The sequence below is a fragment of the Mus caroli genome, unplaced genomic scaffold (assembly GCF_978045245.1).
Source record: "Mus caroli unplaced genomic scaffold, Mus_caroli_1 scaffold_20, whole genome shotgun sequence".
NCBI lineage: Eukaryota > Metazoa > Chordata > Mammalia > Rodentia > Muridae > Mus > Mus caroli.
Window position 1 is genome coordinate 48,189,722 of NW_028227275.1, and position 25,139 is coordinate 48,214,860.

At 38.0% G+C, this 25,139-nt stretch overlaps 1 protein-coding gene and 1 pseudogene across 1 annotated transcript; both read right to left on the reverse strand.

The window, feature by feature from the left end:
- Window positions 1-417: 417 nt before the first annotated feature.
- On the reverse strand, window positions 418-1,351 carry LOC110288343 (olfactory receptor 5B3-like; annotated as a pseudogene).
- A 21,850-nt stretch (window positions 1,352-23,201) lies between these two features.
- LOC110289243 (olfactory receptor 5B3-like) lies at window positions 23,202-24,131 on the reverse strand. Its single transcript, XM_021155382.2, has one exon. It carries the CDS (start codon window positions 24,123-24,125, stop codon window positions 23,202-23,204), a length of 924 nt encoding a protein of 307 aa, XP_021011041.1. The 5' UTR covers window positions 24,126-24,131.
- Window positions 24,132-25,139: the final 1,008 nt, after the last annotated feature.

The following is a 25,139-nucleotide window of genomic DNA, read 5'->3' on the forward strand; positions in this document are numbered from 1 at the left end:
TATGAAATGAGCACAATTAACTGAAAATAAACTTAGATAACAAATCTAGGTTACATCCATATAAGTCTTCACAAGAAAATTATGAGTATCTTTTTAATGGGCATTTCATTCACCTTATTACATAGATTTGTATTGGTGTCACAGAAATGATATTATATGGAAAAGGATTGTATATGATAATATACTCAGTTTTTTCACAAGCTGACCAAAAGTTATCATAGATATTTTATGTATGCTTTACTCTTCTGAACAAGATGTTACCTTTTTGATAGCCAACACACTGTTGTAAAGAAGAAGGCATCATTTAATTTCATGTATTCAGTGTAGGGTATGAAAATGAGATTCAATATAAAGTTAAGATGAAAGGAATGAATACACATATTTTGCATCCTCAAAAGGGAAAATAGAAGCTGTAAATTATTTTGACCTCAATACAATCTTTCTGAATGCATTCTTCACCTCTTTGTTCCTTACACTGTAGACCAGAGGGTTCAACATGGGGATGATCATGGTGTAGAACACGGATGCAATTTTGTCAGTGTCCATAGAGTGACTTGAGCTGGGCTGCAAGTACATATATATTAGTGTCCCATAGAAAATGGAGACAGCTATGAAGTGTGAAGTACAAGTGGAGAGAGCTTTACGATATCCTGCAGCTGAATGCATCTTTAGTATGTTAGTAAAAATGAATGTGTAGGATATCAAGATGAGTATAAGAGCAAAAAATATATTAAAACTGGCTACAGAAATAAGAACCAGGTCATTAATATGTCTATCAGAACAAGATACAATCATAACTGCTGGAATGTCACAGAAAAAATGATGGACCACATTTAACTCATAGAAGGAGAGACTTAATGCATTTGCAGTATAGACTGAAGCATTCAGGAAGCCACAGATATAACAGCCAATGACTAGAGACACACACACTGGTGTTGTCATGGTGGTGGCATAATGTAGGGGCTTACACACTGCTGCATAGCGATCATAGGCCATTGAGACCAAAAGGTAGCTTTCCACATTGGCAAAGGTTGCAAAAAAAAAAAATCTGAGATGCACAAGCATTGTAGGACATGATCTTGTCTCCTGTAAGGAATCCAGCCATGACCTTTGGAGTGACTGTAGAAGAGTAACAAAAGTCCACTAAGGACAGGTTACTTAGGAAAATGTACATGGGGGTGTGGAGCCGAGAGTCAAGGAGAATCAACAGGATCATCCCAAGATTCCCTACCAGGGTGATGGTGTAGATGAGGAAGAAAGTGATGAAGAGGGGAAGCTGCAGTTGTGGGTCGTTGTTGAGTCCCAGCAGGACAAACCATGTCACTTCTGTCACGTTCTCCATCAATGGCATCAATTAATCAACAGAAACCCTTAATTTTTTGTTAAATAAAAAAGAATAATATAAGGAGCTGAAGAGATTTTTTAGTGGCAATACATTGTGGCTCTCTATTCCAAATGAGCCAGCACCTACATGGAAGCTCACAACTGTCTGTAGCCTAGTTTCAGGGGATATGTCTGACACCCTCTTCAATACTGCTTTATGCACTGTGTAAACACGTACATGTAGACAGAGCCCATATAGACATAGAATTAATTTTTTAAAAATGTAAGACCAGCAGATAGACAGGGCCCCTAGTGAAGGGATAGACCCACTAACCTACCTGAAAAATTTTGACCCAGAATTGTTCCTGTCTAAAAGAAATGTAGGAACAAAAAAGGAACAAAGACTGAATAAATGACCAACCAGTGACAGGGCCAAATTGGGATCCATCCCATGTGCAAGCACCAAACTCTGACAATATTACTGATGCCATATTGTGCTTATAGAAGGAGGCTAGCATGGTTCTCCTCTGAGAGGCTCTGCTAGCATCTAACTAAGACAAATGCAGATAATTACAACCAACCATTTAGAGATGTCAGAGACCCCTATGCTTCCATTAACTAACTCAGACCTCTCAGAGTTCCCAGAGACCCTGAGAAACCAACCAAAGAGCATTAATATAGCCTATGGCACATATGCAGCAGAGGACTACTTTGTCTCACCTCAGAGGGAAATAATAAGCCTAATCCTGAGGAAATTTGAATCCCCAGGGAAGGGAAATGCTAAGTGTGTTACATGGGTGTGGGTAGGTAAGTGGGTGTGTGTGGGAGCACCCTCTTAGAGGCAAAGGGAAGGGGAATGTGGTGAAGAACTCTGAGAGGAAGAAGAGAAAATGGGGGGCAACATTTAGAATGTAATAATTTAATTAAAAATAAATTAATTTTTAAAAAGGATCAAGCAAGGAATGGGGTAATAAAGGAAATGGAATCTTTATAATTTTAACTGATTTTCTACCAAACAATGAAATGATACATATTTATTAGCTATATGTAGACAGTTTAGTAATGGTAAAAAATTGTATACATTTTCATTTTATGGGTTATTTTATTTATTTACATATCAAATGTTATCCCCCTTCTCAGTTTCCCATCCACAAGCCCCCTATACCCTCCTCCTTCCTCCCTGCCTCTATGAGGGTGCTCCCCTACCTGCCCACCCACTCCTGACTTAGTGCCCTAGTGTTCCCCTATCCTGGATCATCAAGCCTCCACAGGACCAAGGGGCTTCCCTTCCAGTGATGCCAAATAAGGCAATTCTCTGCTACATGCCCAGATGGAGCCATGGGTAACCCCTGTGTACTCTTTGGTTGGTGGTTTAGCCCCTGGTAGCTTTGGGGGGGGGTTTACTAATATTGTTGTTGTTCTTATGAGGCTGCAAAAGGAGAAAGTCAATATGTCACTATTTGCAGATGATGTGATAGTATACATAAGTGACTCCAAAAAATCCATGAGAGAACTCCTACATCTGATAAACACCTTCAGCAAAGTGGCTGGATACAAAATTAACTAAAAAGAAAAAAATGAGTAGCCTTCCTCTGCTCAAAGGATAAATTGGATGAGAAGAAACTAGGGAAACAAAACCCTTTACAAGAGTCACAAATAATATGAAATGCCTTGGTGTGATGTTAACCAAGCAAGTGAAGTATCTGTATGACAAGAACTTCAAGTCTGAAGAAAAAAATTGAAGAAGACCTCAGAAGATGGAAATATTTCCCATGCTCATGAATAGGCAGGATTAACATAGTAAAAATGCCATCTTACCTCAAGCATCCTACAGATTCAATGCAATGCAAAATTCCAACTCAATTCTTCACAGAGATAGAAAGAGCAATGATCAAATTTATCTGGAATAACAAAAACAAATTCTCAACAATAAAAGAACTTCTGGGGGAGAAACCATCCCTGTCCTCAAGTTATACTGCAGAGCAATGGTGATAACAACCTCATGGTGTTGGCACAGAGGCAAACAGGTAGATCAATGGAATAGAATTGAAGACTCAGAAATGAACCCACACACTGATGGTCACTTGATCTTTGACAAAGGAGCTAAAACTATCCAGTGTAAAAAAGACAGCATTTTCAACTAATGGTGCTGGGCCAACTGTCAGTAAGCATGTAGAAAAATGCAAATTGACCCATTCTTTCCTTCTTGTACAAAGCTCAAGACCAAGTGGATCAAGGTTCTCCACATAAAACCAGATACACTGAAACTAGTAGAAGAGGAAGTGGGAAAGAATCTTGAACACATTGGCACAGGGAAAAAGTTCCCAAACAGAACACCAATGGCTTATTCGCTATGATCAAGAATTGACAAATGGGTCCTCATAAAATTGAAAGGTGAAGTTGAAGGACACTCACTGTCAAAAGGACAAAACGGCAATCCACAGATTGGGAAAGTGTATATATTTTAATGTGTCTAAGTGCTCACTTTTCCTGGGCTGTGTAAAACTAACACTACTGTTTTTACATTCTAAAAGATAGTATAGAGACAGACTGTTCTGTGTCAATATCATGTCTTTGATAAAGTATTACATTGAAGCAAATTGCCCACCACATAGGTATAAATTTTTTGTAACTTTGATAAAATAATTGCCAGTTTGGTTCTGGATTTTGTTAAACCTTTCACCAATTGCAAGCTAATAGTCCAAAGTTATTTATCATAATTATGAATAATTGTTTTATTTTGTTTAACCACAGTGAACTGAGTGGCACACTGTTTGATATTTTCATCTTGGACACTACAATGCTGTTCTCATTAAATGTAAATCAAGAAATTAATTCCTATCCTAACTTTGAAATGTTTCTTCTGAAGGTTATAAATGAAGTAATGAGGTCTGAATTGTATTTTAACTTTTTTTCCCACATGTATTCTCATGTTTTTAGATAGCATATGGAAAAGAATATATTCATGAGCATGAAAGTATGATTAAGTCACAGGAGACTTTAACTTGAATCAGTATTGTTCTACTTTGAAATTATTAGTATTGTTGAGTTTACACATATGTTGCAATAATGCTCAACCTCAGAATCAGTTTCAAGTGAAAACATATCATTAACTAAAATACAAAGAGTTCAAGTTCTTGGAATAGATATATACCAGATCATCCACTAACTCCCTCAAAAGCATCTAACTCTTCTAAACACCATATTGCATCTGAAAAAGCCTACATTGGGACATTATTGCAAAAGCAAAATAATACATCACAGACAATTAAATGCTGGTTTTTAAGCATAGCTTAGTGAGTATCACCCATCATGTTGTTAATACTATGTGATTGTAGCCTAGAGGCTCTAATTCTGGGTAAGTTCAAGTCAGTCTTGAAAATAATCTTCTGAAAATTGTCCTTTGTGTGTTGGGATGCTGGTATTTCCTGTGCCTTCTTGTGACTCTCAGTTTCTTTTTATTCTAAGACTATCAATACTGGTCATGCAGTCCTACATAGACCTATTTTTTAAAATGTCATTAATGTAATCCTTAGTTTTAGATAAAGCATTCCATTTTTCTTTTTTCCCAATTTTTATTAGGTATTTTCTTAATTTACATTTTAAATGCTATCCCCAAAGTCTCCTATCCCCTCCCCGCCTCCCCCCCCCACCCCCCCGCGCCCGCTCCCCTATCCTCCTACTCCCACTTCTTGGTCCTGTCATTCCCTTGTACTGGGGCATATAAAGTTTGCAAGACCAAGGGACCTCTCTTCCCAGTTATAGCTGACTAGGCCATCCTCTGCTACATATGCAGCTAGAGACACGAGCTCTGGGGGTTACTGGTTAGTTCATATTCTTGTTCTACCTATAGGGTTGGAGACACCTTCAGCTCCTTGGGCACTTTCTCTAGCTCCTCCATTGGGACCCTGTGATCCATCCAATAGCTGACTGTGAGCATCCATTTCTGTGTTTGCCAGGCACTGGCATGGACTCACAAGACAGAGCTATATCAGGGTCCCTTCAGCAAAATTTTGCTAGTATATGCAATAGTGTCTGCGTTTGGTGGCTGATTATGGGACGGATCCCCAGGTGTTTTTAGTTTTATTTTTCTCAGGATATTTTCTCACAGCAAGGACAGAGATAAAGGAGAACAAGTTTCTAGGTTGTGATTTGCTTATCTCAAACATATATATTTTTTTAATAGTTTAATGATACTTAAACTTTCTTGTTTGACTTGGTATAATTGGAAGGATATCCACTCTAAATAGTTATTATTTCCTCTATCATTTCCTTGAGCCCACTCTAATTATGTCTCTATACTTTAAAACATTTGAGTGGCTAATCTTACCTTTTAAGGGGACTTTCATCATTTGCTCTGTTATTTACAAGTGAGGTTGTGGGTTAGAGTAGAATCATATAATCAAGTATCATCCCTTACTTTATATGCAGAAAAATTTAAGATCGAAAAAATAACATGAGAATTTCAATTTTTTTAAACACTATGAAAAACACTCAAGTTGCAAGAGTTCCAGATTCCATTCAACAATGAGCCTCACCTCATGGCATAAGGTTTATAATGTAGTTGAGAGTGTATTGATTCATTTGATTTATTACTAACCCTTCATCAGCATACAGAAAGATTATCTTCTGGGTTTGTGTCTTTTCTTAATGGGTTTATCACTAATTAAACTAAATATACAGTGATCATAATGAAGTTATACCAACCAAACTACATTTTATATTCTTTCTGAGAAGAATAAATTACTACATGAATCATCAAATTTCCTTCAGTGTTTTGACATTTGTACCGCGACTTCATAACTCAAAACTACTTTTAGAACAGTCTTTTGCCATTAAAGTGTTTTTAGCCCTCAAAACTATTATTAAACAATGGTTTTTGAGTAACTCATAGTAGGTATACATAGCGCATTTATTTTATGTGAATTATACCTATCACTAACATGCTTACAAAAGGTTAAGTAGTCAGTTTTTAGTGGGGAAATATTTTATGCAGAATTGTCACTTCAACATCTTAAAGACCTACTATGTGATATTTCACAAATCCTCTTCCAGCATTCTTTTCTTAAGAAATGGATTATGTTTACTGGGAAACAAGGGGTGAACAGAATTTCCACACAGATTAAGTTCTGAATTCACCAGGCATTCTTTCTATTTCCTTGGAGGAGTGCCCTACTATTACTAGGTAAACATACTACAGGAAAACAAAGCATGATCTCTTCTCTCCTACAGTTCACAGGTTGTGTCTGTATACAAAATACAGGAGTCCATAAAGAAAACCACGAAGAGTTTGCTAGATAAAAGTGAATCAATGACTTTTTCTTTGAGCATTTTTTCTCACCTTTCTTGAAGGCTCATAGCTAATCTTCAGGATAGTTCAAAGAACTATATGTATAAACAATGACTGCAACCCATAAAGTAAATCGTGTATAATACAGAATGGAATAAAGTGGGTCCCTCCAGTATTGCATTGGGTTTCAGCAACTATTGCATGTGATATAGGGAGAATTATAGAGACTCAGAGAGCTCCAGAGAGTCCCCCAGAGTATAGCTGAAGATCTACTGTGTTCATAGGGAAAAGGTAATTAAATGACCTTGGGGACTACACTTGTTTCTATATTTCTAGAAGTTAAATTTTTGGCTAATGGGTAAACAAAAATACAAGTCATATTAATGAGGTACCAGGCAATGTTTCTACACATAATATGTATTGTAAAATGTTCATAATTGTTTTCGAATATCTGAATTCTCAAGCACTAGTTATTTGTACTAAAAATAACTTTCAGAATCCATCCTTCTAGCCTTTTCTTTTTACTTTTAAAGGCCGTTCCAAAAACATAATACATTATTTCTATCTATAGAAACCCTTTTGGCAATAGCATATCTTAACTTCTTGTTCTTAGCTAACTGTAACTTTCTAAAATATCTAATGGTCATTGCTCATTCTTTTATGAGTTGTCCCTTATAGTACTTTCTACAATATTTTGTGTGTGTGTGTGTGTGTGTGTGTGTGTGTGTGTGTGTGTGTGTGTGTGTAGCCGGGTAATGTGATGTATTTATTTTTAGCTTGTGACAAATCTCCACCGTGATATTCATAGTGCCTGTACCACTTTACAATTCCACCAACAGTGAATGGGGGTTTCCTTTTCCATGCATCCTCTCCATCATTTGGTTTTGGCTGTATGGTTGAGTTTTGCAATTCTGACTAGGATACAATGCTATCTCAAAGTTGTCTTGATTTGCATAATTGATGGGGTGAATGAACATTATAAAAATATTTGTTACCCATTTTTCTTCTTTTTAGATTTGATTTTATTTGTAATTCATTTTACACTCAATATTTCATTTCCTGTCCCTCCCCGCATGCCCTCCAACTGCTCCACATCCCACACCTCCTCCCTACCACACCCAGTCTCCACATGGGTGCCCCTACCCTCCACTCCATCTGAACTCTAAACTCCCTGGGGCCTCCAGTCTCTTGAGGATTAGGTGCATCATCTCTGAATGAACAGAGACTTGAAAGTCCTCAATTGTATGTGTGTTGCTGTCTGTTTGGTGGTCCAGTGTTTGAAAGATCTCAGGGGTCCAGATTAATTGTTTGCTGGTCCTCCTATAGGATCACCCATCTCCTCAGCTTTCTTCAGCCTTCCCTAATTCAACAACAGGGGTCAGCTGCTTCTGTTCCTGGGCTGGGTTCAAATATCTGCATCTGACTCTTTCAGCTGCTTGTTGAGTCTTTGGAGGGCAGTCATGATAGATCCTTTTTGTGAACACTCCATAGCCTTAGTAATAGTGTCAGGCCTAGTAATGTTCCCTTGACCTGGATCCAACTTAGGGCCTATCACTGGACCTTCTTTTCCTCAGGCTTCTATCCATTTCCATCCCTGCAATTCTTTCAGACAGAAACAATTATGGGTCAAAGGTGTGACTATGGGATGGCAACTCTCACTTGATGTCCTGCCTTCCTGCTGGATGTAGGCTCTATAAGTTCCCTCTCCCTAATGACAGGGATTTCATCAAAGGGATCTCTACAAAATATTTTATGTCACTTTTTCAGAAATGTCTTATTTCTATTGACCACAATAATTTTTTTTAAGTTTTCATTATCTCCATGTGTTATATTTGTAATCATTTACTTAATTATGATGGTGATGTGTAGAATTCTGAGAATAATTTACATAAATCAGTTCCCTCTTTCCTTTACCTGGGTCCCAAAATTTGAACACAGATCATGAGACTTGGAATCAAGTTGCTTTACCCACTGATCCATTTCACCAGTCCCTGTTCATTATTTACTATTGAGTTTTGTAGTTGTTTTTATATTCTAGCAATTAAACCCATTTTAAATGCAAAATTTGCTTTTACTGTATTGTAAATTTTACTTTTTATTCTGTAGACTACTTTTTTGCCTGGAATATTCTATCTACCTTTAGAAAAATCAATTTTTTTCTTTCATTGTTATGGTTTTGTTTATGTTTTCTGTGGGGGGCCTTTTGAAAAACAAAGAAAAAGAAACACTCCACCATTGAAATGCAATGTCTTCAAGTGCCTCTTCTATTTTTTTTCTCTACTACTTTTATAATTTATGCCTTTCATTTACCTCTTTTATTTATTTTGAAGATATTTTGTAGCTGGGAAGTTGTAGGATATGTTATTTTCTTCTTCATGTGCATATCTTTGGTCTCTCAATAGCATTTATTGAAGACTGATCCTTGTAATGGTGTGTTCTCTTAGGATACTTGGAGTTATGGGAATGAACTTGTCCTGAAAATAAAAATTTACTGAATGAATCAAGTAATTTGGCAAAGACAATATTTGCATTACTATGCTGCCACAGCCAAGCCACAGGGCATGAGCAGGCAGAGAATATCCAGAAACCCAAAGCTGGCCCTGCCCTTCACTAAATGTGGTGCGCTGGAGATCTGACCCCACTGGCTGCAGCACTCTGGAGAGAGGCCCTACACCATGCCTTGTCAGCACATTATAGCTAACCCTGGTGGCAGAAGTATGGATGAATTGGCACCCAGGGCATGAGGATGGAAAAGATGGACCTTTGACTTGTCTGCTATGAGGTATCATGCATGAAAAGGTAATGCCCTCCCTCCAATTCCTCTTGGCACATGCAGCAGTCAGGAGAGCTGGCTCAGAAATTATGAGAAAGCAAGTTCTATCCTTGCCCCTCACCAGCTGAGGCACTGTGGAGACCAGGCTCTACCCCTCACCTGAGCAACACACCAGAGATGGATCTGGTGGTCTGGGTTCAGGATATCTGGCCCAAAGGGTATTTGTAATTAATTTTTTAATTAATAGACCCCAGTAGTGTGTATGCTACCCACCTCAGTTTTTAATGTTCTTGAATCAAAGGCACACAGCTATTATATTTTGATATGCCTTAAACAACACAATAGCTAGGCCATGTCCTATCCTCCACATTTTCAGTCCACCTCCCACTGACAATCCCTAGTTATCACTTACTAAATTTTATATTCTACCTTGGCTGCTTTGGCTCTACTTGGGCTGTCCTTTGAGCCATATTCTCCCAGCTCCTTCACATCAAGACTGTGAATCTCCCTGTCCTCTACTTTTCTTAGGCGTGGTGTCTCCTCTCTTCCATAACCATCCAACATGGCTGATCTCCATCTTCTTCCTGTCTAGGACCCAAACCCGGGAATCCTAAAGTCCCACCTCACTCTTCCCTGCCCAGCCATTGCCTGCCACATCCTTATTTACCAATCAGAACCAACGGAAGCAGGGTCTCTCAGTGCTTACTCTCTTTTGCAAACAATTTTGAATACCCAAATTAACATAAGAATGCATACAGCATTAGGACAAACTTACTACATTTCTCTCTTTTTGTCTGACTAGAAAGGCTCTTTTCTCTCAGATATAAGTGGAATATAATTATAAAATTATATAAACTATAAGGTATTATATACACTTATAACATCTACTCCATTATATTTGGTAATTTAGAGAAAGTAGTCTATCATCTATCCTAACTTAAAGAGTTTACAATTTTGTACCTGAATTATATTTGACTTTAACTTGCAATGCCTTCTGAAAACCATCATTTCAAATCTAGAATATCTTCTTTAATAGTAAATACTTAGAAGTAGTCTTCAACACCATCTGAGATCTGAGAAAGAATTAATTACCTGAATATGTAGGAAGCACAAAAACATAGCTTCCAAAACATACACAATTTGTAGAGACAGCTGACTGCCTGGACAGTCCTCAATATTTCTCTTGAAGTTGGGTCATGGGTTTTCAGCCTTCTGGCCCAAAACCATCTGACAGACCTTAAATTAAGTAGGAATTATGAAGAACTAGCTTCTCCTGTCTTGACAGAATTTAACAATTGACTATCCCACATCTGTTTCTCCTTTTCTGGACAATAACTGTCTGCTGAATGAAATTAGGGTATTTCTTACCCATGCCTATCTAGCTTGCCACAAATGAAGTGACTTCAATTGAAAGTAAGGATGTTCAATATCTTTTTTTTTTTTTTTTTTTTTTTTTTGGTTTTTTTCGAGACAGGGTTTCTCTGTATAGCTCTGGCTGTCCTGGAACTCACTTTGTAGACCAGGCTGGCCTCGAACTCAGAAATCCGCCTGCCTCTGCCTCCCGAGTGCTGGGATTAAAGGCGTGCGCCACCACGCCCGGCTCAATATCTTTTTTGAAGTGGAATGGGAATACTGTCAGGAGTGGGCATGTCTCCTACTTAAAAGATCTATTAATAATGAAGTGATTTTAAATGTCATATTCTGTGGATATTTGATGGTTTTGAAGGAAGTCTACCTATGTATAGTATATATGAACTGATACACCTTAACTACTCTCAGCTATTTACTATTTGAATAATACTGTAAATATTTTATTGTAATAAATCACAACCTAATATTACCATGAGTTTACTAACTGACCTTAAATATGTATTACTCAATCATCCTAAATAGTTTGTAATAGCAGCTATTAGAAGAACTAGTTTTAGCCTTATATTCTTAAATAAGTTACATAGGCACAATGATTATCTGAGTAACAAAATTAATTTTAAATTTTGTATCAATATACAATGATTTACACCAATGAAAACCTTAAATCTGTATCAATATACAAATCTTGTACCAGTGTAAGAAAATATAACTTTAATTGTGCATCAAAATGCAATGATTTCTATCAATGTAAGATTATAGCTATAAAATGATTTTTTTCCAAGACAGAGTAACTGGCAGGTGAAATGATTGATTTCTCTTTCTTTTTTTTACACACCATAGATTATTCCCCCTCCCCCCCTCCATTCAACCTACAACTGTTCGATATCGCATACCTCTTCCCCACACCCTGTCTCCACATGGAGGCCTCCACCTCACCCCACCTGACCTCTAAATTCCCTGGAGGCTCCCATCCCTTGAGGATTAGGTGCATTATCTTTGAATTAACACAGGCCCAGAAGTGCATATTAATCAGCTATGATTTCTGTCCTAAGAAAAATTTCCCAGCATTATAGATGTAGTTTAAAGAATTGTGTAAATAGAGGAGTGTTCCTCTGGAAATCAGTCTGGTGGTTCCTCAGAAAATTTGACATAGTACTACTGGAAGATCCAGCAATACCTTTCCTGGGCATATACCCAGAAGATGTTCCAACTTGTAATAAGGACACATGCTCCACTATGTTCATAGCAGCCTTATTTATAATAGCCAGAAGCTGGAAAGAACCCTGATGTCCCTCAAGAGAGGAATGGATACAGACAATGTGGTACATTTACACAATGGTGTATACTCAGCTACTAAAAACAATGAATTTATGATATTCTTAGACAAATAGATGGATCTGGAGGATATCATCCTGAGTCAGGTATGCCAGTCACAAAAGAACACACATGATAGGCACTCACTGATAAGTGGATATTAGCCCAGAAACTTAGAATACCCAAGAGACAATTTGCAAAACACATGAAACTAAAGAAGAAGGAAGACCAAATTGTGGATACTTCGTTCCTTCTTAGAATGAGGAATAAAATACCCATTGAAGGAGTTACAGAGACAAAGTTCTGAGCTGAGACGGAAGGAAAGACCATCCAGAGACTGCCCCACCTTGGGATCCATCCCATAAACAACCACCAAACCCAGACACTATTGCACATGCCAGCAAAATTTTGCTGACAGGACCCTAATATAGCTGTCTTTTGTGAGTCTATGACAGTGCCTGGCAAATACAGAAGTGGATGCTCACAGTCATCTATTGGATGGAATACAGGGCCCCAATGAAGGAGTTAGAGAAAGTACCCAAGGAGCAAAAGAAGTCTGCAACCCTATACGAGGAACAACAATATGAACTAACCAGTACCCCCCAGAGCTTGCGTCTCTAGTTGCATATGTAACAAAGGATAGCATATTAGGCCATCAATAGAAGGAGAGGCCCTTGGTCTTATGAAGATTATATGCCCCAGTACAGGGAAATGCCAGGGCCAGGAAGCAGGGGTGGGTGGGTTGGAGAACAGGGCGGGGAGGAGAGTATAGGGGACTTTCAGAATAGCATTTGAAATGTATATGAAGAAAATATCCAATAAAAATTGGTTTTGAAAAATATAATTGTGTAAATGGTATCTTCTCCTGTTATACTTTTAGCCTATATGTGGGAGTATATGTGTATGCATGTTATGTAAACAAAATAAATGTCTCATAAGCTCAATGATACTTAAAAGTATACTTCTTGGTACTTAAATGTATGGCAGACCCATAAATCTGTGTTGCTCTATATAGCAGTGCAGTTTGAATTGTTAGTGTGAAAATGTAGTAAAAAGAAACAAAGAAGAGAAGATAGAGGCCAGAAAGTACATAGTGAAGGCTGAAAATAAGATTTATGATGAACTAATGTCAATGATCAAGTGTTGATAAATACCATGACTATCACAGATAGAACATAACCGAACAAGATTAATCAGGGGAGAGGGTACAGGAGTGAAAGAAGGAACTAGATCCCTTCTTGCAAGAGGTATGCATATCTTCTTGTAGCAGGAACCCATGCCTTTTGCAATTGAGAAACTTTTATCTTGGGTAGAATGAGAGAGAACCTGGATACCTGCATAAGAGAAAGAGAATAAGAAACAGAAACAAAGAGAATCTGAAAGAGAATGTTCTAAAACTAAAAGAGCTGAAACTCTACATTAGGTCATAGATTGTATTATAATAATAAATGAAGATTTATATTACAATGAATGCTGCATGACTGAGAAAGAAATTAACACAAGGGCTCAAAGGAGGAGAAGTGGTCATGTTTACATGAGTAGGAAAGAATGATATAATGACTAGCAAGAAGAATGGTCTCCACATACTATCAATTGTTTTTATTTTGTTTTGCTTTGTTTTGTTTTGCTTTGAATGACAACTGTCTTATTATGGGTTAGTTTCATCAATAAACAACTGTAATAAATCTTCATTCATGCTATGTGAACGATGGCATGATAAATTTTAAGGATCCTGTAGCCAACAAGATGCATTGGCGAATTTTAGCTGGAGTTTCGCGTAGAGACATTTTTATAAAGCCAGTTTCAGGATTGTTCCCATATGGAGGGATCAGCAATTTATGTTACCTCTCTTGTTTGATCTTCTTGAATTTTCCTTTCTTGTCTGCAGCCAAAATCTTTAGGGGATCTTCCCCTATCCTATCTTAGTCATATTATTTTGGAAGGAGTCCAAAGCCTTTTCTCCTCTTTCGTTAACACAAATACACAGCCTTTCTCCAAAATTAACATTCTTTGATCTGGTAACCCAAAATTGACTGGTTCAATTTTGTAGCCTCCCTTTTCTTAGGACCTGCTCTACTCTGACTCTCTTCCAGAGGATTAGTAATATCATTAATACCACCAAACTTATAACAACCTTCATTTTGGTAGTAAAAACAATCAAATCAATTAAAACAACTTTAAATGATTATCTGTTGAGAAAGGGTTTCTCCCATATCTCCTTGCCTTTGTTCCTACATTTGAGATCAAGGGCCTTCCCTTGATCTCTTAAATTTCTTTAATTCTTTAATTCTTCCCTTTTAAGGAGATTAATGTCTGTGTATATATATAATTCTATCCATTTTCTCTTTATATAACTTAACAATTACCACTATTTCTCCTTTCTATCTTAAACACAGTGTAATTTCCCTTTATTCCTCCCTTCTATGGAAATTAGCAGCTGTTTAACACCATTTAAAACATTTATTACTTAGAAACATTTAAAGAAACTACCACTATTTCTCCCTTCTATCCATAAAACAATGTCATTTTCCTTTATTCCACTTTCTGTGGAGATTAATATCTCTTTATTTTTATCTGTTGAGATAGGGTTTCTCCCTAACTCTGGGCCTTTGTTCCTATATTTGAGATTAAAGCCTTGAAGTTCTTTAATTCTTCCCTTCTCAGGAAATAAGTTTCTGTGGCTATATTCATATCCTCTTTCTTTTTATATAATTTGGATTAATATTATTTCGTATGTACTTATATTTAATCATATTCTCTTCTGTATTTCTCTTTGAGTCTATTTTTAGGCCAATTTGTGTATGAATATCATGCTAACCTATTCCAGTATTCCCATGTTCCCAGAATCCGGTTGCTTGCAAAGCATTGAATTCTTAAATTTCTATAAAGGTTTTCATTGTTTTCCTTTATTCCTCCTTTCTATGGAGGTTAATATCTGTAGACATATAATTATATGCCTTTTCTCTTTATATAGCTTTGAATAACATCATTTTCTATATATTTAACTTCAACTAAATTCCTTTCTGTTTTTTCTGTATGAGCTAATTTTCATGCTGATTCATGAATGCATGGCATGCTAAGCTATCCCAGAATTCCAAGTTCTAAGAATTTTGTTGCTTGTGAAGCAACCACCCAAATTTTCTATCACTCCTCCATCCAATCTTATTCAAACTCTGTGACCTGCCCTAACCCAGCATTACAAGCCTACTCTCTGCTGACTGCCTTCTCCTAGCAGGAGCAATATCTGAGTCTTAAACTCTCCCACTATCCCCTCTCACTGATGCTAGATGATGCAGTCCTCTGCTACATATATAACAATATGCACAGACCAGCCCAATACTCTTTCGTTGGTAGTTTAGTCCCTGGGAGGTCTGAGGGGTCCAATTAGTTAGTACTGCTGTTCTTCCTATGGTGTTTAAATCCTCTTCAGCTCCTTCAGCCCCACTATTAACTCTTCCATTAGGGTCCCCAGGCTTAGTCCAATGGATGGCTGTGAGTACCTGCTTCTGTCTTAGAAATGTGCTGGCAGATCCTCTCAGAGGACAGCTATACCAAGCTCCTGTCTGTAAACACATGCTGTCATCAGCAATAGTGCCGAGGTTTGGTGTCTGAATGGAATGGATTGCACGGTGTGGCTGTCTCTGAATATCCTTTGCTTTAGCCTTTGCTCCATTTTTTGTCCCTGCATTTTTTTTTAGACAGGGGCAATTTGGCTTTAAATTTTTCAGACGGGTGGATGACATTATCCTTCCACTAAGGAACATATCTACCTCTGAAGGTGGTCTCTTCAGGTTCTATATCCCTGCAGATAGGTGTTTTACCTAATGTCATCCCCATCATATCCTGGGAGTATCTTGCATCCCTGACATCTGAGACTTTCTAGTGGTTCCCCAAGCTCCGCCCCAACTGTTATTTGTTTTTATCCATTTCTCTGGATTTCTCTCCTGTATCTTCCCACACTTGGCCCTGTCCCCTTTTTTCTGCCCCCTTCTCTCTCCCACCCAGATCCATCCTTACCTCTGCCTACTGTGGTTATTTTGTTCTCCCCTCTAAGTGGGTTTGAGGCATCCACACTTTGACCTTCCTTCTTGGTAAACTTCATATGGTTTTTGAGTTTTATCATGGATATTCTAAGCTTTTAAGCTAATATACACTTATCAGTGAGTACATACCATGTATGCCATTTTGGGTCTGGGTCACCTCACTCAAGATGATATTTTATAACTCCATCCATTTGCCTACAAAGTTCATGAAGTCATTATTTTTAATAGATGACTAGTCCATTGTGTAAATGTACCACATTTTCTGTATCCATTCTTCCATTGAGAGACATCTAGGTTATTTCTAGCTTCTGGCTAATATAAATAAGACTGCTACAAACATAGTTGGGCATATGTTGAGATTCCTCAGCTGAGAACTCTTTGTTTATCTCTGTACACCATTTTAATTGGTTTATTTGATTTTCTGTAGTCTAATTTCTTGAGTTCTTTGTATATTTTGAGTATTAACCCTCTATCAGATGTAAGATTAGTAAAGATATTTTTCCAATCTGTAAGTGGCTGTTTTGTCCTAATTACAGTGTGCTATGCCCAGTTTGTGAGGAACTCCAAAAGAGACCACCAGGAGTCACAACTCTGATGCAAGCACATGAAAGTTTTTATTCAGGCTCAAGCCTGGGCCACAAATTTTACCGATGCAACAGGAAAGCAGAGAAGCCCCAAGGTCTATAGGATGTGGTTTATAAAGAAAAAATAAAACTGCAAGGGGTGGTGTGGGACAGTCCAAGTCAAGGCATTATGTGAAAGGGTAAAGGAATGTTGGCCTTTAAGCTGATTGGTTCATAGCATCTACTCAAACCACAAGGAGGCACAACATATCAAAAAGGAGCATCTTGACCTGTGAACAACTCACGTTTCTTTTCCCCACGCTGTTATCATCAGGTGGCTATAGCTACCAATATTTCATGTTTTTTTTTTTTCTCAGAATTCAAGGGTGGGAGCCAAATCATTCTGAGGACAATTAACTTAAAATGGAGAGTAAAAAGTAAAATGAACTTTATTCTGCTACTTTAATCCATTTAAGTATACTTTCCCTAACAAAAGCTTAAAGAAAAAAATTAAAGACGTTCTAGAATTTAATGAAAATGAAGGCACAATATACCCAAACTTATGGGGCACAATGAAAGCAGTGCTGAGAGGAAAATTCATAGCACTGAGTACCTCCATAAACAAATTAGAGGGATCCTTTACTAGCAACTTAACAGCACATCTGAAAGCTCTAGAACAGAAATAAGCAAACACACCTGAGAGGAGTAGATGGCAGGAAATAATCAAACTGAGGGCTAAAATCAACCAAGTAGAAACAAAAAGAACTATACAAAGAATCAAGAAAACTAAGAAATGGTTCTTTGAAAATAAAATCAACAAGTTAGATAAACCCTTAGCCAGACTAATGAGAGGGCACAGAGACAGTATCCAAATTAACAAATCAGAAATAAAAAGGGAGACGTAATAATAGATACTGAGGAAATTCAAACTATCATCAGATTCTACTACAAAATTCTATACTCAGCAAAACTGGAAAATCTAGATAAAATGGGTGGTTTTCTAGACAAATACCACATACTGAAGTTAAATCAATATTTCTCAAACTATTCCACAAAATAGCAACAGAAGGAATACTACCTAATTCTGTCTATGAAGCCACAGTTACTCTGATACCTAAACCACACAAAATAAAGAAAGAGAACATCAGAGCAATTTTGCTTATGAATATCAATGCTAAAATAATCAATAAAATTCTTGGGAGGGGAGGGGGAAAGGGGAACATAATCAGGTGCTGGAGGGAATAGGAGTAAAGCTCCATGAGCCAGCAGAATGAATGGAAATACACAAACTCAGGGTGTGGGAGGTGGGGGAACCCTCTAGAATGTACCAGAGACCCAGGACATGAGAGACTCTCAAGACTAAAATGCATGAGATTCCCTATAGTGGGGAGTGGGAACTTGTAGGAACCTCCTCCACTAGAAAGACAGGACATCAAGTGGAGGGATGGGTATCTATCCCACAGTCAATTACTCTGACACAGAATTGTCCCTGTCTAAAAGAACTGCAGGGACAAAAGTGGAGAAAAGACTAAGGGAAAGGAGGTCCAGTGTCTTGCCCAAATTGGGACCCATCTCAACATCTATGACCTGACACTATTACTGATGCTATGATGTACTTACAGACAGGAGCCTAGTATGTCTACCCTCCAAGAGACCCAACAAGCAGCTGACTGAGACAGAAGTAGATACTTACACCAAACCAATGGACAAAAGTTGGGGACCCCTGAGGTCAATTTAGGGAAAGGCTGGAGGATCTAAAGAGAAGGGTGACCCTATAGGAAAACCAGCAGTTTCAACTAACTTGAACTCCTGAGATCTTTCTAATATTGAACCACTAACCAGGCAACATACACTAACTGGTCCAAGGCTCCCGACACATATACATCAGAGGACTCCCTATTCTGGCCTCAATCAGAGAAGAAGCACCTAACCCTTGAGAGACTTCAGGCCCCAGGTAAGGGGGAGACCTGGCAGGGTGTGGGAGTTGTGGGGATGTGAGGACATCATCTTGGAGATGGGGGAGGAGGAATGGGATGAAGAACTGTTGGAGGGATAGTGACTGGATTGTATAATAAGATTAAAGATAATACTAAAAAAAAAAAAAAAATTCTCCGCAACCAAATACAAGAACACATCAACACCATTATTCACCAAGTTCAAGGCTTTATCCTAGGGATGTATGGATGGTTCAATATAAGGAAAACCATCAATGTAATCCACTATATAAAGAAACTCAAAGGAAAAAAAATATAATCTTCTCGATAGATGCTGAAAAAGCCTTCGACAAAATACAACACCCTTTCATATTATTGTAGGTTTCTTGTGTTGTGTTTGCTTGATGTCGTTGGGTGGTGTATTCTTTTTTTTTTAAGATATTTTCTTTATTTACATTTCAAATGCTATTCTGAAAGTTCCCTATACCCTCCCCATTGCCCTGTTTTACTACCCACCCATTCCCGCTTCTTGGCCCTGGCATTCCCCTGTACTGGGGCATATAAAGTTTGCAAGACCAAGGGGCCTCTCTTCCCAGTGATGGCTGATTAGGCCATCTTCTGCTACATATGCAGCTAGAGATACGAGCTCTGAGGCTACTGATTAGTTCATATTGTTGTTCCACCTATAGGGTTGCAGACCCCTTCAGCTTCTTGGGTACTTTCTCTAGCTCCTCCATTGGGGGCCCTGTGTTCCATCCTATAGATGACTTTATGACTGGAGGAGAAGAGGAATGGATCCAGGGGAATAGAGAGGTGGGGAAAGAGACACAGGGGAAGGCAGGGAAGGGAAGCTTCAGACAGGATATAATATATGAGAGAAGAATTAAAAAAAAAAAGAATCAATTAAACTTTTCCCAGGTCTTCATGAAAGTGAAAGGAACTTTCGGGCGACCAAAATTCCATTTCCTTCCACAGTGGCATCTATCTGAACATGTCATTATCTCATGACTCCTGCCTACTGGGAGTTTTGTGTTATTACTGTACAATTGAGTAATGAATTACTGTACAATTGAGTAATGATAATGCAACCTCCTCTTTGATGAATAAATCCATTGATTCTCTCCTATTTATAAGTTATTTTTTAAAAAAGGCAATGATGTCTGAAAGATCATGAAAAGGAATAACTTTAAAGGATTTAAGTATTTTTCTCACTTTACCTATAGTAAAATATCGCCAAAACCCAAGGACATTCTTTGTGCTGTATTGATCTTGCCCATAAGTTACAGGAAACTAAGAAGAAGGTAATCATTCTGCATTTATCAGCAGTGGTAATCTGAGAGTGACTGAATTCCATCACTAGAATAGGAAGAAAAGTAGATAGGCCTGAAGCACACTGGAAAGGAACAAATTACCTCTGTTTAACCATGCTACAGAACTCCCCAGCTGCATGTCTTATACCTTTTACCAGGGGTTGATTCATTCTTTCTTTTGTTTTCGCTTGTGTCAAGTTCTTTGGGATTTTGAAGATAACACCTCACTCTGTATATAGCCTAGATTAGCCTTGAACTCACAATCCCCTAACTTTGCTTCCAAAGTGCTTGGATCACAGATGCACACCATTATAGCAAGCTTCAATTGCTTGTTCAAGACACCAGAAAATTTTATTGCAAATATTGGCAAATATCTTAAAATCTATAATGATATTATACAACCTGTTTTATAAATGTTAAAATCTAAAGAGCTAAATAATTATATATCTCAATCCATCTATTATTATAATTTGTATTTTGGAATGATTTTTTTCATTTCTTATGCAATTCTGTCCTCTGTTGAAACTATATTTAATTGCTAGATTAAACAGAAAGAAGCAGTTAAAATGAAACAGGAGCTAGTATGGGGAAATCAGACAGGCCTATAATCTCTGATAGTCACATAGCCAATTTGGGAAAGTCAAAATTTCAAAGTCAGAGGAGGTCACTGGTGGAGTTCAAGTACAACCTGGGCAACTTTATAAGGGCTTGTCTCAAAAATAAAAGATCAAAATATTTGGACATGTAGCATAGTAATAGAGTACTTGCATAGCACTTGCAGAAGTGCTGCAAAAGGCAAAGCAATAAAAACAAACAAAACTCACACGTGTGTGTGTGTGTGTGTGTGTGTGTGTGTGTGTGTGTGTGTGTGTGTGTGTTTATACATGTATATAATTTTGGACTTAAAGATCTGGGTCAATGCATGATGTAATAATCTGTATGGCATTGTCATAACATTTCATATCTTCTAAAATAGTGGTTCTTAGGTTACTTAGTGTGACACTTTAATGCAGTATTTCATGTTGTGACCCAAAACCATTAAATACTTTTGTTGCTACTTCATAACTGCAATTTTATTACTGATGAATATGATAAACATGATACCTGATATGCAACCTCCAAAAGGATCATAGCTGAAACATTAACAAGTGTTGTACCAGGATTTCAATTTCTACATGTTTGTTTATTTCAAGTTAGTGGGTCTAATATATTTGTTCACAAATGATGACATATTTTTCACCAATTGTTTTTCTCATGTTGGGGGCAACTGTGACATATATACTTTGTACTTTTACAGTCACACACAGAGTACCATGTACCTACTGTGTGTCATTCAAGGGTTTGGGAAAGCAAATAGACTGCATCCCCATATACTTTAGGTTTTGGGGTAGGGCAAAAACACAAAGGTCGTTACAGCAGATAGCTATAGGGAGCTAAAGCCAAAGTTGTTTGTCCAAAATAGTCAGCAAAGCAAAGGTTAGAATAAAACCTGAAGTTAGAATGAGAGCAGAAGAGTAGAAACAGGAAATGGAAACACCTCAAAACCACAAGAGCTGTTCCTAAGAAGCAACAGGTAAGTAAGAAAAGTGACAAGATTCCAGAATTTTAGATTCCAAAGAGATTAGAAGGTCCATAGGCCTGTCAAGTTTTCAGACTCGATTGAGTAATGTGAACAAAAATTTCAAAAAAGTAACCTGTCTCTGGCTGTGAATGAAAAACTCCTGGAATGAATTTGTGTCTGCAGAGACTGATAAACAAAATGGAATTTCTGTATCATCGAGAGATTGGAATTTTGTAGGTTCAGTATTAATTACTTTTTCTTGGACTAATTTTAGCCTTCTGGAACAATCACTCTGTATCTGAACTAACTCCATAATAATAAATAAAAGCCCCTAAGAAGCTACTAACTTAGCAGAACACTAGTTTCCACCACTCCAAGAGCTAAGAATTTTATCAGATAGCATATTGGGCCGAGTGCTTATCTCACTGTCCCAGTTCTTTGATAGGAAAGATGTAGTTACTGTATGCCATGTAGACTAAGAAATTGAGCTGGTAAGGGAGAGGGTAAGTGGAGGATAAATTTCAAATAACAACTTATTAAAAGAAGCAGCTGTCTTTTTTGTTCATTCATGCCTTTGGCTCTATCCAGGCATGCTTTGGATGGATTGAAGGAAGATCTGTACTGATATTTGTTTTTTCTAAGTCTGCTTGTTTCAAGCCATCACTTTCAAATGTATTTTTCTAAAGAAAGATTTTTCCTTTACCCCTGTCTACTTACAAAATAAATGAGACATTGACTATGATTTATTTAATTAGTTTAATGACACGATAAATAGGCAGTTAGTGATCAAATCTAATTCTTTAAACTAATCTGGCTACCTTCCATCCAAGATCCCAGAGATACGTTCATTTTAGTATTGACATGGTTCTCTGGGATTCAGGTAGTTTTTATCATGTCTCTTCAGACCCCTTTCCTTGTGGCAAATCCTCTCTTCTTCCTCTCCCTCTCTGCCTTTCCTGGCTGGGGGAACCTGAACAGTATTCTCTCTTCTGCCCAGCTACTGATTGATCAGCTTTCAGTGACAAGTCAAAGAATAAATTGGGAGAACTTTTACACAAACTTCAAACAGAACATACTTAGAATAAGCATTGCAACGCTGTGTCCAGATTGCAACAAGAAGTAGAGGCAGAGAAACCAGAATTTGATTAACACAGGAATACTCTTTACAAAGTACACAAAATCATATGCCTACATTTACTTTTAAATACAACTTCATATTCTAGTCCATAAATAAATATTAAATATTTACTATGTTCATCTGGATATCCCTATGAAATGCACACAAATAACGGAACACAAAAGTAAACATATAACAAATCTATGTCACATTATATAATGGAAGTTTTCTGACATCCATTTATAAGTCTTCACAGGAAATATATAAATATGTCTTCTCTTTAGCAGAATTATTTATGCTCATGCTTACATGGATTTATATTGGTATGACAAAAATATTGTATGGAAAAGGATTGAATATGATGTATAGTCAAAAGGTTTTTTTCACAAGCTGACCTAAAGTTATAGACATTTTATTCAGGATTCACCATTTTGAGCAAGATGTATCCTTTTTAGCAGCCAAACACTACTGTGAAGATAAAGGTAATAATTCAAGTCCTTGAATTCTGTTTAGGATGAGAAAATGTGATTCAGAATAGTGTTAACATGAAAGGAATGAGCCGAGATTTTTGCATTCCAAAGTTAAAATCAAAGCTATAAACATTACCTTGACCTCAATACAACCTTTGTGAATGCATTCTTCACCTCCTTATTCCTCATGCTGTAGACCAGAGGGTTCAACATGGGGATGACAATGGTGTAGAACACAGACACAATTTTGTCAGTGTCCATGGAGTGACTGGAGCTTGGCTGCAAGTACATGAAGATGACAGTCCCATAGTAAATGAAGACAGCTGTAAAGTGTGAGGCACAAGTGGAGAGAGCTTTGTGATATCCTTCAGATGAGTTTATCTTTAGTATGTTGGTAAAAATGAACATATAGGATATTAAGATGAGTATAAGAGAAAAAATAATATTGAAGCTGGCTACAGAAATAAGAACCAGTTCATTAATATATTTGTCAGAGCGAGATATGATCATGACTGCTAGAACATCACAGAAAAAATGATGAATGACATTGGACTCACAGAAGGATAGACTAAATACATCCACTGTATAGATGGAAGCATTCAAGAAACCACAAACGTAACAGCCAATAACTAGAAAAACACATACGTGTGTTGTCATGGTGGTGGCATAATGTAGGGGCTTACACACTGCTACATAACGATCATAGGCCATGGAGACTAAAAGGTAGCTCTCCACATCAGCAAAATTTGCAAAAAAGAACATCTGAGAGGCGCAAGCATTATAAGATATGATCCTGTCTCCTGTAAGAAATCCAGCCATGACCTTTGGAGTGATCGTTGAGGAGTAACAGAAGTCCACTAAGGACAGGTTACTCAAGAAAATGTACATGGGGGTGTGGAGCCTAGAGTCCAAGAGAATCAACAGGATAATCCCTAGGTTCCCCACCAGAGTGATGATGTAGATGAGGAGGAAGGTAATGAAGAGTGGAAGCTGGAGTTGTGGGTCATTGGTGAGTCCCAGCAAGACAAACCATGTCACTTCTGTCGTGTTCTCCATCAATGATATTAATCAACAGAAGGCCTAAAATTTTTACAAGAAAAAAAAAAAAAAAGAGAGAGAGGCTGGAGAGATTGGAACGCAATCACAAAGGGGTAGCAGGGGAGGGACCTGGGTGGAAAAGGGGACAGGGGGAAAGAGAACAGGATCTGGTATTGGGTGGGGGAAAGGACTGAAGCCTTGAGGTCCAGGAGAAAGAATGGAAACAGGCAACCTCGGGAGGCAGGAGGTAGAGAGACCCTCCAGAATGTACCAGAGACCAGGGAGATGAGAGACACTCAGGACTCAAAGGGAGGGACCTTAGATGAAATGCCCTACAGTGGGGAGAGGGAACTTGTAGATCCCACCTCCAACAGAAAAGCAGGGCATCAAGTGAGGGATGGGGTTGCTATCCCACAGTCAAAACTCTGACCTATAACTAACTGTTCCTGTCTGAAAGAACTGCAGGGACAGAAATGGAAAGGAGCCTGAGGAAAAGGAGGTCAAGCAACAGGCCCAAAGTAGGATTAAGCTCAAGGGGATGTTCCAAGGCCTGACACTATTATTGGGGTTATGGAGTGTTCACAAAAAGGAACCTAGGGTGGCTACCCTCCGAAAGACCCAACAAGCAGCTGAAAACGTCAGATGCAGATAATTGCACTCAACCAATGGACAGAAGCTGCTGACCCCCATGGTTGAATTAGAGGAAAGCTGCAAAAAGCTGAGGAGGAGGGTGACACTGTAGGAGGTCCAGCAGTCTCAATTAACTTGAATCCCTGAGATCTCTCAGACCCTGGACCACCAACCAGGCAGCATACACCAGCTGATATCATGGTCCCAACACATATACAGCAGAGGACTGCTGGGTCTGGGTCAACTCAGAAAAAAATGTACCTAACCCTAAAGATACTGGAGACTCCAGGGAGTTTAGAGGTCTGGTGGGGCCGTGGTGGGAGGAGACATCTTTATGGAGACATGGGATGGGGACAAGGTATGGTTTGGGGAACAGTTAGAGGGTGGACCTGGAGAGGGATA

Excerpts from the sequence above, each read along its gene's own strand:
- LOC110289243 (XM_021155382.2), bottom strand. The coding sequence starts at position 24,125 with ATGGAGAACACGACAGAAGTGACATGGTTTGTCTTGCTGGGACTCACC.